The sequence below is a fragment of the Panulirus ornatus genome, chromosome 62 (assembly GCF_036320965.1).
Source record: "Panulirus ornatus isolate Po-2019 chromosome 62, ASM3632096v1, whole genome shotgun sequence".
NCBI lineage: Eukaryota > Metazoa > Arthropoda > Malacostraca > Decapoda > Palinuridae > Panulirus > Panulirus ornatus.
In genome coordinates this window covers 987922-1003820 of record NC_092285.1, presented here as the reverse complement: position 1 = coordinate 1003820, position 15899 = coordinate 987922, and the positions used below count along the sequence as shown (strand labels likewise).

Sequence of the window (15899 nt, the reverse complement as noted above, 5' to 3'; positions counted from 1 at the left end):
CAGGGCATGTGAAACGTCTGAGGTAAACCATGGAAAGCTGTGTGGGGCCTGGATGTGGAAAGGGAGCTGTGGTTTCGGTGCATTATTACATGACAGCTAGAGACTGAGTGTGAACGAATGGGGCCTTTTTTCGTCTATTTCTGGCGCTACCTCGCTTACGCGGGAAACTGAGAGTATTATAAAAACCACTGCTTTCATATGTTTGCCTTGAAACCGTCGTTAGTGAAACATTCTTGTTTTATTACATATCAGATCATGTTCTTTATAGCTAGATGTAGTGAATTATGGAGAGAGAGAGCATTGTTGTGTATTGCAGAATGAACCATAATGTAACTTTCATCTTCCGGTGTATAAATGTGAGCGATGATAGAGACATGATTTAAGCTGGTCTGACAATTGTGTGAATTGGTTGAAAATAGAATCTTGCTGTTTCATCAGTTTTAAATCGGATGTCAGTTACAATTATTAAGGAAATATTGTCATTTCATTATAGTCAGAATTACTCTAAATCAACTTCAAAATCTAAATGCAGTTTAGTTTCATCATAAAAGGTTTTAGTCGAAGTTCGATGTATTTTATTAATAATTATTTGAATATTTTAGAATTTGAGTTGTGTACTAGACAATGTAAGGGAAGGTTAATAATGTGTACACGTAATGTGTTACCGTCACACTGTCATCAGAGCAGCGTCACACTCCCATCAGAGCAGCGTCACACTCCCATCACAGCAGCGTCACACTACAATCACAGCAGCGTCACACTGTCATCACAGCAGCGTCACACTGTCATCACAGCAGCGTCACACTACCATCACAGCAGCGTTACACTACCATCACAGCAGCGTCACACTACCATCACAGCAGCGTCACATTACCATCACAGCAGCGTCACACTACAATCACAGCAGCGTCACACTACCATCACAGCAGCGTCACACTACCATCACAGCAGCGTCACACTACCATCACAGCAGCGTCACACTACCATCACAGCAGCGTCACACTGTCATCATTATCAGTATTAGCAGCGTCACACCATTAGCATCACAGGGCAGCGTCACATCCTCATCCTCAGCACCAGGAGCGTCACACACCGTGACGGTCAACATCCATGTACATTTGATGATCACTTGTACACATCACTATATATATATATATATATATATATATATATATATATATATATATATATATATAAATAATATATATATATATATATATATATATATATATATATATATATATTGATGTGCTCTGACGTCATCAAATTTGACATTGTGTTGGATTTAGTTAAATTGATGTCAGTCATCAACTTCATTATGACGTCATTAATCATTGTGGTTGACCTGTGAACTTATTGATGTTTTGGACAGTCATCAGTGACGTCATCTGCTCCATCTGAGCATGTGACGTCATCATCGGTGATGTTAGATCATCAATGACGTGTTTATGTTGTTACTATGTGTCATTAACTATTCATGAGTAATGATGTCTCTCCATCAACATGACGACCTTCAATCAGTACGTCATTACTGACGTCATCAACCTCATAATCACTAATATTGCAAGTGATGTCACTATCATTGTGACGTCATAATTCATTATTAACATTATGACTCATATAATGACATTACTCATCCTGTGTTGAGTGCGTGGCATTACTCATGATTAATCACGTGACTCATCATGAGTAACATTACACTCATGTTTACTTACAAGTTAGTTGTGTGAAAATGATGTTATCAAAACTGTAGTGAAGATGTTTACTGATACTGAAGCATCGGGTTAACACTGGGTGGGGAGATGAACACCCGCTGGGTGGGGAGATGAACATCCGCTGGGTGGGGTGATGAACACCCGCTGGGTGGGGTGATGAACACCCGCTGGGTGGGGAGATGAACATCCGCTGGGTGGGGTGATGAACACCCGCTGGGTGGGGTGATGAACATCCCGCTGGGTCTGGAGATGAACACCCGCTGGGTGGGGAGATGAACCTCCTGCTGGGTGGGGAGATGAACACCCGCTGGTTGGGGTGATGAACACCCGCTGGGTGGGGAGATGAACCTCCTGCTGGGTGGGGAGATGAACATCCCGCTGGGTCTGGAGATGAACCTCCCGCTGGGTGGGGAGATGAACACCCGCTGGGTGCGGAGATGAACCTCCCGCTGGGTGGGGAGATGAACGTCCCGCTGCGTCTGGAGATGAACACCCGCTGGGTAGGGAGATGAACACCCGCTGGGTGGGGTGATGAACACCCGCTGGGTGGGGAGATGAACATCCCGCTGGGTGGGGAGATGAACATCCCGCTGGGTGGGGAGATGAACATCCCGCTGGGTCTGGAGATGAACCTCCCGCTGGGTGGGGAGATGAACATCCCGCTGGGTGGGGAGATGAACATCCCGCTGGGTGGGGAGATGAACACCCGCTGGGTCTGGTGATGAACACCCGCTGGGTGGGGAGATGAACATCCCGCTGGGTCTGGAGATGAACACCCGCTGGGTGGGGAGATGAACCTCCTGCTGGGTGGGGAGATGAACACCCGCTGGTTGGGGTGATGAACACCCGCTGGGTGGGGAGATGAACCTCCTGCTGGGTGGGGAGATGAACATCCCGCTGGGTCTGGAGATGAACCTCCCGCTGGGTGGGGAGATGAACACCCGCTGGGTGCGGAGATGAACCTCCCGCTGGGTGGGGAGATGAACATCCCGCTGGGTCTGGAGATGAACACCCACTGGGTGGGGAGATGAACATCCCGCTGGGTGGGGAGATGAACATCCCGCTGGGTCTGGAGATGAACCTCCCGCTGGGTGGGGAGATGAACACCCACTGGGTGGGGAGATGAACATCCCGCTGGGTGGGGAGATGAACATCCCGCTGGGTCTGGAGATGAACCTCCCGCTGGGTGGGGAGATGAACACCCACTGGGTGGGGAGATGAACATCCCGCTGGGTGGGGAGATGAACATCCCGCTGGGTCTGGTGATGAACACCCGCTGGGTGGGGAGATGAACCTCCTGCTGGGTGCGGAGATGAACCTCCCGCTGGGTGGGGAGATGAACATCCCGCTGGGTGGGGAGATGAACATCCCGCTGGGTGGGGAGATGAACACCCACTGGGTGGAGAGATGAACATCCCGCTGGGTCTGGAGATGAACCTCCCGCTGGGTGGGGAGATGAACACCCGCTGGGTGGGGAGATGAACATCCCGCTGGGTGGGGAGATGAACATCCCGCTGGGTCTGGTGATGAACACCCACTGGGTGGGGAGATGAACCTCCTGCTGGGTGCGGAGATGAACCTCCCGCTGGGTGGGGAGATGAACATCCCGCTGGGTGGGGAGATGAACATCCCGCTGGGTGGGGAGATGAACACCCACTGGGTGGAGACATGAACATCCCGCTGGGTCTGGAGATGAACCTCCCGCTGGGTGGGGAGATGAACACCCGCTGGGTGGGGAGATGAACACCCGCTGGGTGGGGAGATGAACCTCCCGCTGGGTGGGGAGATGAACATCCCGCTGGGTCTGGAGATGACCTCCCGCTGGGTGGGGAGATGAACACCCGCTGGGTGGGGAGATGAACATCCCGCTGGGTCTGGAGATGAACCTCCCGCTGGGTGGGGAGATGAACATCCCGCTGGGTCTGGAGATGAACCTCCCACTGGGTGGGGAGATGAACATCCCGCTGGGTCTGGAGATGAACCTCCCGCTGGATGGGGAGATGAACCTCCCGCTGGGTGGGGAGATGAACATCCCGCTGGATGGGGAGATGAGAGTCCTGTTGGGTGGAGAGGGTTGTGTCCCGCTGGGTGGGGAGGCAAGTGTCCCACAGTGGGAATGAGTATCCCTGTGGGTAGGGAGGGGAGTGTCCCTCAGGGTGGGGAGATTAGACTCCCCAGGGTGGGGAGGTCAGTATCCCCGGGGATGGGGAAATGACTGTCCTTTCAAGGTGGGGAGGTTAATGTCCCCAGGGTGGGGAGGGAGTGTCTCCCTGGGTGGGTGGGGAGGTTAGTATCCCTCAGGGTGGGGAGGTTAGTGCCCCCATGGGGGGGTGGGGAGGTTAGTGCCCCCATGGGGAGGTGGGGAGGTTAGTGCCCCCTGGGAGTGGGGTGTGACGTGGGTGGGGAGGTATTCCCCCAGGGTGAGGGAGGGGAGGTATTCCCCCAGGGTGGGGGTGGGGAGGTATTCCCCCAGGGTGGGGGAGATTATCGGATGTTATATCGGCAGCGACACAAGCAGTAATCTGGTGAGCCGCACGCGGCACGTGCCGCCCAGCCGCACCTGGGCCCACCTCTGCCGCATCTTGGGCCATTCATGGCCTTTTTAAATGGCCGTCAGTCCGGGTACGGCCTGTGCCGGGCCATGCTTGTACGGCTCGACCAATCAGAATTCAACTAGGAATGACGGGAGGCTGTGATTGGTCGGCGTGGCATGATTGTTGATGCTTGCGGCGCGTGGCAGATAACAACATTATCAGTGGTGAACCACTTAGTCAATTACTTGACAAAACCCAAACTGTTGTGGCGGTGGCCCGCTGTATCGACCCGGGGGAGGGGGGGGGAGGGGGGGGGGGTTTAGATTTAGAGATTAGATTCTCATTTTGATTTCTAAAGCGAGAGTGAAAGGTTAATAGATAGTGACCAACCACGTTGTCCTCAGTGGTGTTGTCATAGTGGCAGATGACGTCACACGTGGCTCGTTTCCCCCTGACGCTAAACCATCGAATTGGTAACGCTTGTTTGAGTGAGTCCCTGACTGCTGAGTGAATCATGACGTAACGCTTGGTGATTCGTGGAGTGAATCATGACGTAACGCTTGGTGATTCGTGGAGTGAATCATGACGTAACGCTTGGTGATTCGTGGAACAAATCATGACGTAACGCTTGGTGATTCGTGGAACGAATCATGACGTAACGCTTGGTGATTCGTGGAGTGAATCTTGCCCGTCTGGTGATTCGTGAGGCAACACATGTGTATATAGGTACAGCTGGTACACAGGTCAGGTGTGTATATAGGTAAAGCAGGTACACAGGTCAGGTGTGTATATAGCCACGGTAGAGACACAGGTCAGGTGTGTATATAGGTCCAGCAGGTACACAGGTCAGGTGTGTATAAAGGTTCAGCAGGTACACAGGTCAGGTGTGTATATAGGTACAGCAGGTACACAGGTCAGGTGTGTATATAGGTACAGCAGGTACACAGGTCAGGTGTGTATATAGGTCCAGCAGGTACACAGGTCAGATGTGTATATAGGTACAGCAGGTACACAGGTCAGGTGTGTATATAGGTACAGCAGGTACACAGGTCAGGTGTGTATATAGGTAAAGCAGGTACACAGGTCAGGTGTGTATAAAGGTTCAGCAGGTACACAGGTCAGGTGTGTATATAGTAATGGTACAGTTGTGTCCGTCAGCATGGGATACAGACACACACACACAATTATGCCACATGATAACACGTCAACATACCAGATAAACAAGTGGACACAGTAGATAAACAAGTGGACACAGTAGATAAACAAGTGGACACAGTAGATAAACAAGTGGACACAGTAGATACACAAATGGACACAGTAGATAAACAAGTGGACACAGTAGATAAACAAGTGGACACAGTAGATAAACAAGTGGACACAGTAGATACACAAGTGGACACAGTAGATACACAAGTGGACACAGTAGATAAACAAGTGGACACAGTAGATACACAAGTGGACACAGTAGATAAACAAGTGGACACAGTAGATACACAAGTGGACACAGTAGATAAACAAGTGGACACAGTAGATACACAAGTGGACACAGTAGATAAACAAGTGGACACAGTAGATAAACAAGTGGACACAGTAGATAAACAAGTGGACACAGTAGATAAAGAAGTGGACACAGTAGATAAACAAGTGGACACAGTAGATAAACAAGTGGACACAGTAGATAAACAAGTGGACACAGTAGATACACAAGTGGACACAGTAGATACACAAGTGGACACAGTAGATAACATTATAAAGCTAATAATATAATTCATGTCCTCCGGTATATATATATATGAACCTCAGATGACTGTGTTAACCCCACAAGAGTCAGGCTAGGTCAGGTTAGAACCATGTTGTGGTAACGTATGTTGTGGTCAACCACCTTCCTGTGGTTGATGTGTGGTGACCAACCACTCCGAGGTTGACCGTTATGGTCACCACTACTTCCTCCAACCACAGTGGTGGGTCTGTCTACCACAATGGTGGGTCTGTCTACCACAATGGTGGGTCTGTCTACCACAGTGGTGGGTCTGTCTACCACAGTGGTGGGTCTGTCTACCACAGTGGTGGGTCTGTCTACCACAGTGGTGGGTCTGTCTACCACAGTGGTGGGTCTGTCTACCACAGTCGGTGGGTCTGTCTACCACAGTCGGTGGGTCTGTCTACCACAGTGGTGGGTCTGTCTACCAGTGGTGGGTCTGTCTACCACAGTGGTGGTTTCTGTATGTCTCTCCTCTCTCGCTCTACCCACATCCTCCCGCTGCACAGACACATCCTCCCGTTACACGTAGCACATCCTCCCGCTACATATGGCACATCCTCCCGCTACATATGGCACATCCTCCCTTTACACATGACGCATCCTCCCGCTACACATGGCACATCCTCCCGCTACACATGGCCCATCCTCCCGCTACACATGGCCTATCCTCCCGCTACACATGGCACATCCTCCCGCTACACATGACACATCCTCCCGCTACACATGGTACATCCTCCCGCTACACATGGCCCATCCTCCCGCTACATATGACACATCCTTCCGCTACACATGACACATCCTCCCGCTACATATGACACATCCTCCCGCTACACATGGCACATCCTCCCACTACATGTGGCACATCCTCCCGCTGCATATAGCACATTCTCCCGCTACACATGATACATCCTCCCGCTACATATGACGCATCACCCCGCTACACATGGCACATCCCGATACACATGGCACATCCTCCCGCTACACATGGCACTTCCTCCCGCTACATATGGCACATCCTCTCGATACACATGGCACATCCTCCCGCTACATATGGCACATCCTCCCGCTACACATGGCACATCCTCCCGCTACCCATGTCACATCCTCCCGCTACACGTGGCACATCCTCCCGCTACATATGGCATATCTTCCCGCTACATATAGCACATCCTCCCGCTACGCATGACACATCCTCCCGCTACATATGGCACATCCTCGCGCTACATATGGCACATCCTCCCGCTACACATGACACATCCTCCCGCTACATATGGCAATCCTCCGCTACATATGGCACATCCTCCCGCTACATATGGCACATCCTCCCGCTACACATGACACACCCTCCCGCTACATATGGTACATCCTCCAGCTACATATGGCACATCCTTCCGCTACACAAGACACATCCTCCCGCTATATATGGCAATCCTCCGGTACATATGGCATATCCTCCCGCTACATATGGCACATTCTCCCGCTACACATGGCACATCCTCCCGCTACACATGACACATCCTCCCGCTACATATGGCACATCCTCCGCTACATATGGCACATCCTCCCGCGACACATGACACATCCTCCCGCTACATATGGCACGTCCTCCGCTACATATGGCACATCCTCCCGCTACATATGGCACATCCTTCCGCTACACATGGCACATCCTCCGCTACATATGGCATATCCTCCCGCTACACATGACACATCCTCCCGCTACACATGACACATCCTCCCGCTACATATGGCACATCCTCCCGCTACATATGGCACATCCTTCCGCTACACATGGCACATCCTCCGCTACACATGGCACATCCTCTCGCTACATATGGCAATCCTCCGGTACATATGGCACATCCTCCCGCTACATATGGCATATCCTCCCGCTACACATGGCACATTCTCCGCTACATATGGCACATCCTCCCGCTACACATGACACATCCTCCCGCTACACATGACACATCCTCCCGCTACATATGGCACATCCTCCCGCTACATATAGCACATCCTCCCGCTACACATGACACATCCTCCCGCTACACATGACACATCCTCCCGCTACATATGGCACATCCTCCCGCTACATATGACGCATCCTCCCGCTACACAAGACACATCCTCCCGCTACATATGGCAATCCTCCCGCTACATATGGCAATCCTCCGGTACATATGGCACATCCTCCCGCTACACATGACACATTCTCCCGCTACATATGGCACATCCTCCCGCTACACATGACACATCCTCCCGCTCCATATGACACATCCTCACGCTACATATGACACATCCTCCCGCTACATACCCATAAACATTTTACGGCCGAGAATAAATGTCATTATTTTCCCTTGTATTTCCTTACGTTACCTGGCCATCATCATGACGAAATTTGTACCGCGTCACTGTATATATATATATATATATATATATATATATATATATATATATATATATATATTATTATTATTATTATTATTATTATTATTATTATTATTATTATTATTATTATTTAACTTCAGGATCCCTGCTACTGGAAATCTGGTAACGTCGGTGGTGCGCTACAATCAGCAGCAGGGAAGGGATGACCTCCGCTGGAGTGGGAAGTTTTTCGCCGTTTTGCCGTGATGTTTGCGTTACCGGACTCCGCCTGCTTGTGGTTATGTATACGTCACTACAGGCGAGGATGTATGACTGAGAATACAATATCATCATGAACGCTTCACTGCAAACGTGTCTGTACTTTCCCCTGCTACTGATTGTAGCGCATCCTTGAAACTATAGCAGTCCCTGGGAGAAAGACTTAGAGAAGTATATAATAATACTTAGTAATAATTCACCGTTTCCCGCGTTAGCAAGGTAGCGTTAGGAACAGACTATGAAAGGCCGCATCCACATCCCGTGGACTCATAGGAATATATATATATATATATATATATATATATATATATATATATATATATATATATATATATATATATATATAAGAAAACGACTGTGTGTGACCACCTGTACTGGAGGTTGTGTTAGAAAATGGTAAGTCAGTTGAGTGTAAACATACTAGTGTGTTGTGAAGCTGGCTACATCATCGCATTTCAGCGATGGCTGCTGAAGTTAACTTACCTTCATGTTAATATAGATATGTTAACGTGACTAAATTATCAGTAGCTGAGCTGTGTGGGCGGGGGAACACCAGCTGTGTGGGCGGGGAAACACCAGCTGTGTGGGCGGAGGAACACCAGGTGTGTGGGCGGGGAACAGAAGCCGTGTGGGCGGGGAAACCAGCTGTTTGGGCGGGGAACACTAGCTGTGTGGGCGTGGAATATCACTCGTGTGAGCAGGGTAACACCAGCTGTGTGGGCGGAGGAATACCACCTGTATGAGCGGGGTAACACCAGCTGTGTGGGCGGGGTAACACCAGCTGTGTGGGCGGGGTAACACCAGCTGTGTGGGCGGGGTAACACCAGCTGTGTGGGCGGGGTAACACCAGCTGTGTGGGCGGGGTAACACCAGCTGTGTGGGCGGGGTAACGCCAGCTGTGTGGGCGGGGTAACACCAGCTGTGTGGGCGGGGTAACACCAGCTGTGTGGGCGGGGTAACACCAGCTGTGTGGGCGGGGTAACACCAGCTGTGTGGGCGGGGTAACACCAGCTGTGTGGGCGGGGTAACACCAGCTGTGTGGGCGGGGTAACACCAGCTGTGTGGGCGGGGTAACACCAGCTGTGTGGGCGGGGTAACGCCAGCTGTGTGGGCGAGGTAACACCAGCTGTGTGGGCGGGGTAACACCAGCTGTGTGGGCGGGGTAACACCAGCTGTGTGGGCGGGGTAACACCAGCTGTGTGGGCGGGGTAACACCAGCTGTGTGGGCGGGGTAACACCAGCTGTGTGGGCGGGGTAACACCAGCTGTGTGGGCGGGGGGGAACACGCCAAATGTTGTGGCTAAATTCGAAAAATCTCGCGCCAAAATTCGCCACCGCCCGCAGCCAGACTGGTCAGAGATACAGCTCAACTTGGCCTTAAATCACGCCCAAGTTAGCAAACTTAAACGCGCTAAGTTTCACCCGTAAACTCGCCAAAGATAACGGCCAAACTCGCAGAGTTTCAAGCCCAAACTGCCTAAATTTCTCTCCTAAACTCGCCTAGTTCACGGCCAAATTGGCCAAGTTTCACGCGCAAATAGAATAAGTTTGACGCCCAAACTGGCTAAATTGCACGCCAATGTTCGCCAAGTTCACGCTCGAAGTGGCCAAGTTTCACGCCCGAAGTGGCCAAGCTTCACGTCCGAAGTGGCCAAGTTTCACGCCCGAAGTGGCCAAGTTTCACGGCCGAAGTGGCCAAGTTTCACGCCTACAGTGTCTCATTCCTGGCCGTACGTCGTGGGTGGAGAGCGCTGCTGGCCGCCAGTCTTGCAACATTGCCGCTCTTCACCAACCATCATTGTCCATATGAGCTTCACATCCAGTCTGCCAGTCAGTCACGCCGTGGATTGGGGCGTCGCTGAGGCGCCAGTGATTGGGAAGACTGTAGCAAGTGAAGCGAGTGGTTGACTCAAGATTGGGTTGTGATTTTTTTTTTGGCAAACTATTGTTTCGCTAGAGATAAGGGAATGTCTTATTGGCACGGAAATTGGGTTGTTAAAATTTGAGATCTAGCTAGTCGACGATTGATTGATGCTGACGATTGGGATGTGTCCAGATGGTAACGATTGGAGGGTTGTAATGGTCGATGATTGTGATGTGATTGTAAACGATTATCGCTAGTGAATAGATTGGTCCAGTCTTCTGTCTTTACATCACTGTCAGGTGCGGAGCGAGGCTGGCCTGGGTAGGATGTGGATAGGTTTGGATAGCGATGCATCGCTCGCTGGATTGGCTGGGATAGAGGAATGCCCGGTTGGTCACTGACGTCGTGTATCACTGGGATAAGCAGGGATAGATGACCGCGGGATTGTGATTATTGCCGTCATATATTACTGGGATAAGCGGGGATAGATGATCGCTAAACCATAATTATCGCGGCCATATATTCACGGGATAAGCCGGGATACATGACCGCTGGATAAGCTGGAACAGAAGATTGTGGGATAAAGCCGGGATAGATAATTGTGGAATTGATTACTGCGTTCTCCTGTGTGTGGGATAAACTGGGATAGATGACAGAGGGATTGCTGGTCGGGATGAACCATGAAAATAGTTTTTAGCGTTCATTAATGTTGTATCATATATATATATATATATATATATATATATATATATATATATATATATATATATATATATATATGTGTGTGTGTGTGTGTGTGTGTGTATAATGTTTGTGTGTGTGTGTAAATACAGGTTGATAGATAGCGTAATAGTCAGCGAAATATATGAAGTAGACCCGCGACATTGCCAGCAAGTTGACTGTTCGTACCCGCACATCGCATCCGTCTGTACATAATTGTTAAAACCTTGTCACGTGAGGTGGTGGTGGGTGACCTTGTGTGGTGGCCGCTGTGCACAACATTATCTCCTGTTATCAACAATAACAACAAATGTGGGGAAGGAAATGAATGTGTTACTAAGTGTAACATAATAACGTAGACCGGAAGTAATCGTTACAACTGTTTTATAATCTCACAAATTATATTAAGAGGAAGATGGATGTATTGATGTGCACGGACAGTGTTGTGTGGTCAAGTGATCCAACAGGTCAGAGATAATATCTCTCATGACGTAATTATACATGAAAATTATTATCTTTTTACTTCAGTGTTTTTATTTATGGATCATCGAATTACGAGTCAAATCTTGAATAATAACAGTAAGGGAAATAGCTGAAGTGATGCAATCTGTCTCCAGGAATTTTATGATCTGATGAAAATTATATATAATATTCATGTTTCTTATTTTCAAATTTTTTCATTTGGTTAATCTGGACATCGGATAAATTATTTGGACATCGGTAAATTATTTTCTATATTATGAAAAAAAACGCGTCTTATCTGCTGTGCAATTACCATCAAGGTTGTAATATATATATGGAAGGTTTTGAGGGTAATTAGAGATAAAGGAAAATTATTTTTCAAATCCTCTATATTGAAAAATAACAAATTTCAAATTTCCTTTGTTTAGAACAATTTTCAGTGCCTCGGTATTTTGAAATCTGTTTATAAGAAACTGTTTTAAAATACAACAACGTTTAAAGAAATTAAAATTGAAAAAAAAACTTGAAATTGTATTATTAGAATTGATGTGTGTCTTGCTTCAAGAAGCAGGTGTTGCATCCTAAACCTGGAGTACATTGAGTTTAAGAAAATTGTTGAAATTTCCTTCATTTTTGCCTATTTTTTGGTCGCGTCGGTACGTAGGTAGAGTAGATTAACGGCAAGTTAGCGGTAGATAGATTATCTACAATTATCCTTGTGTAGTGAAGAACGAGCGGTGCAGTAGATACATGTACTGGTAATAAATGTGTAAAGGCCAACGGTGTGGCCACACATCACACTGTGAGCCTGGACTCACAGCGGACATTTTCTCGTGTGACTCAGTCAGCAGCAGCCGGCCAGACCAGACCAGCATGAATGGACGCCATCCAAATTCTTCATTAATTCACTGTATCGTCTCAAGTTCTCTCATATCTTATTTACAATGTCACTACAGAAGAATACAGAAGTAGAGCCTTGTATTGATGCACGCCGCAGATCGGACGGAAATCTCTACATAAAGCCGTTAAAATGAAACTAACGGACGTAGATGCTATTGAAGTAATATTATGATAAGGAAGGAGTAAGCTGAAGTGTTGTAATAATTATTATATGTAACATAACATAGAAAATACGTCGAGGGAAGTGAAGTTGCGGTGAACTAAAAATATGGTTATGATTCGTTAAATTACAACATAAAATTAAGTGTTGGTTCTGGTGAAGGATTGTGTGGTGTGGAGAGGTTGTGTGGTGTGGTGTGGAGGAGCTGTGTGGTGTGGTGTGGAGGAGCTGTGTGGTGTGGTGTGGAGGAGCTGTGTGGTGTGGTGAAGAGTTGTGTGGTGGTAAAGGGTTGTGTGGTGTAGTGATGGGTTGTGTGGTGTGGTTAAGGGTTATGTGGTGTAGTGAAGGGTTGTGTGGTGATGGGTTGTGTGTTGTGTTGAAGGGTTGTGTGATGTTGCAGGTTACTTACAGAAACAGGTGCGTTGCTCATACACCGTCGCATGGGGTCGGGTGAGCGGTAGGTCGGGCTGTATCGCCCGGTGAACGCCGCTGGGCCGTTCGTGGAGATGGGCGCCCCCAGGGGCTTCGAGCTCATCATCTTATCCGGGGAGTACATCCTGCAGGATGCTGCTGTTGTCTACTGCCGGTGGCGCTGCAGGAGGCTCGGACGCCGTGGGTGCGCGGGTGCGGTCGCGGGACACCCTCGGCGGAGACGAAGGTCGGCTGACGCGACTTCCGACGGATCACGAAAATATTCCGCTCAGACCGGCGGCGCTTCCGTCGTGAGACACCGAACGACACGAACGGCGGGAGGATTCGTGTGGTGGTGGTGGTGGGGAGGCGGGAGGGTCGCAAGAACACCACAGACGGCGGCTCAGTAGCGCGGCGGCGGCACAGTCATGGCGTTACCCCACGGGCGTCCCACAGGCCAGGACCAGCGAGCGTACTTGAGCAGGAGCCATCAACATCATGTCTCGCCCCGTCACTTTATACCATAATTCCCAGGGTAAGGAAATCCTGCGGCTGCGGCGGGGTGCGGGTGCGGCGGGCCGGGTGGTGGTGGTGGGTCAGATCCCGCGGGCGGGTGAGGGGATCAGGGCGGGAGGATCCGTCGTCGGCTGAGCCTCAAGATCTCCTTACTGTCACGTTACGTCCCGGGGTGAGGCGTCCCGCGACGCCCAACACTGCCGCCCAACTTGAAGGGGATGATGGCCGCCGGCGGTCAGGGTTCTGCTGCAGGAGGCGGTGGCGCGGAGGCTGCAGGAGGAGGCTGTGGGTGACGGCGGAGTAACCTTCAGTCGCTGGTGGCCTCACACTAGGGAACAACATGGCAGACAATGCCACACTACATCACACAAGCGGCATTTTCGTCTTTTCCTTCAAGAGTTCCGAGTTTCCTGGGTGGGGCGTCTGGTTTATTATTTACCTTGATATTATAAATTACTACACGTTCTTTTATATTTGATAATGACTAGAGTTGAGTTTAGAAAAAAAAAAGAATTAATAATAACCGTCTTAATTTGTGTTGCAATGAATTCCGAGTTAACTTAGCAATTCACTGTGCCAGCGTACGACTTTCCTTGCACTGTTTACTGTGTGGCCTGCACCCACCACTTGCGCTCCAGTCACTTCCACGTTTGCAAGGAAAATGAAGCTAACGCACCAATGTTTATTGTATTTGTCTATCTATCAGACCACCTGTACCCGCCATTGGACGTGACGTCACCTTGATAGATGCCAGATGCATGACTTCTCCCGGATGACTGCCAGTGCTTGCCGACTGTGATCTTATTTCCTTCAATCTTTCGCTCAGTATCAATTAATCTCCTCCACAACAGTAGAAGACGCTAATGTCATTGAACGTAAGAGTCCAAACCTCTATGCAAAAAATAGTATTCACTGGTAAGTAGACATTCCCTCTCCAGCCTACAACGTGACGTCACAGGTATGGATTTCAGGTAGCGCATGCGCAGTTCAGTCGTGGTGTGGAGCCCGCGCCAGAAACTTGGCTCACTCTCGCCCGGGCAATATGGCCGGCCGCTGCTGCCTGCGCATAACCCCCGATCCTCTTTTGTTTTGCTGCTCTCCTTCCATTTTCCGTCATCGCTACCCTTATCTTAACAATTTTCTCGCCATCTTCGGTCTATGGACCCGACATTATGATTTTATCTCAAGAATTTGTCTAAGAAAATATAAGAATGCGGTGACTGGGTGGGAAGAGAACTTATCGCTTCGTACTCTAAAGTTTGATTTAAAAAAACAAATAATTCATTCTTCTGTTTGGATGTTGATCATACCATTCATTAAGAAGTTTATGATGTAATTTCATAACTTTTAAATGCGCTCCATAAAGTAATATTTACGTAAATATTAATTTCAAGAATCACATATATAGTAATGGCGTTCATAAGTAGAATTTTTGCGATTAATAAATTAGATAAAAATGATTTCGTCACGATTCATACTATGAGATAAGTAGAGATTAAAGTACACTAAAAATACTTATACGAAAAATCAAGTTGTAGTGTGTATAACATCCAGATATTTGTCATAATGTCAGGTTTTCTGATTATATATATATATATATATATATATATATATATATATATAATATATATATATATATATATATATATATATATATATATATATATATATATATATATGTATATGGTCGTTCCTCAAGGGTTTGGACGTAAATTAACATCATGAGACAGCCGACAAATGTCCGATTTAATTAAGTGATTGATTTTTATCAGACGTTTCAAAGCTTTGGCTGGACAATACTGAGTAATTAGTGTGAGAAATCTAACACCGCTAAATGATAAATAATGAAGATAGAAAGTTAATAAGGCGTGGAGAACTCAGGGTCTTGTGATGTAGGACAGTGTAAGGTCTTTACGCAGTAACGATGAATTTGAAGCTATGTGGTATACAGGGAGCGACGTGCTGTCAGCGTACCTAACCAGGGCATGTGAAGCGTCTGGGGTAAACCATGGAAGGTTCTGTGGGGCCTGGATGTGGAGAGGGAGCTGTGGTTTCGGTGCATTACACGTGACAGCTTTTTTCGTCTGTTCCTGGCGCTAACACGGAAAACGGCAAGTGTGTGTGTGTGTGTGTGTGTGTGTGTGTGTGTGTGTGTGTGTGTGTATTTATTTATATTATACTTTGTCGCTGTCTCCCGCGTTAGCGAGGT

General features: G+C 48.4%; 1 protein-coding gene across 3 annotated transcripts in view; it reads right to left on the bottom strand.

The window, feature by feature from the left end:
* Positions 1-14332, bottom strand: part of acj6 (abnormal chemosensory protein 6) — a 205052-nt gene extending 190720 nt beyond the window's left edge. For all 3 annotated transcript variants that reach the window (XM_071696991.1, XM_071696992.1, XM_071696993.1), the window contains exon 1: positions 13173-14332. In XM_071696991.1, coding sequence (XP_071553092.1) covers positions 13173-13319 — 147 coding nt within the window. In that variant the 5' untranslated portion in view covers positions 13320-14332. The remainder of the gene's footprint in view (positions 1-13172) is intronic.
* Positions 14333-15899: the final 1567 nt, after the last annotated feature.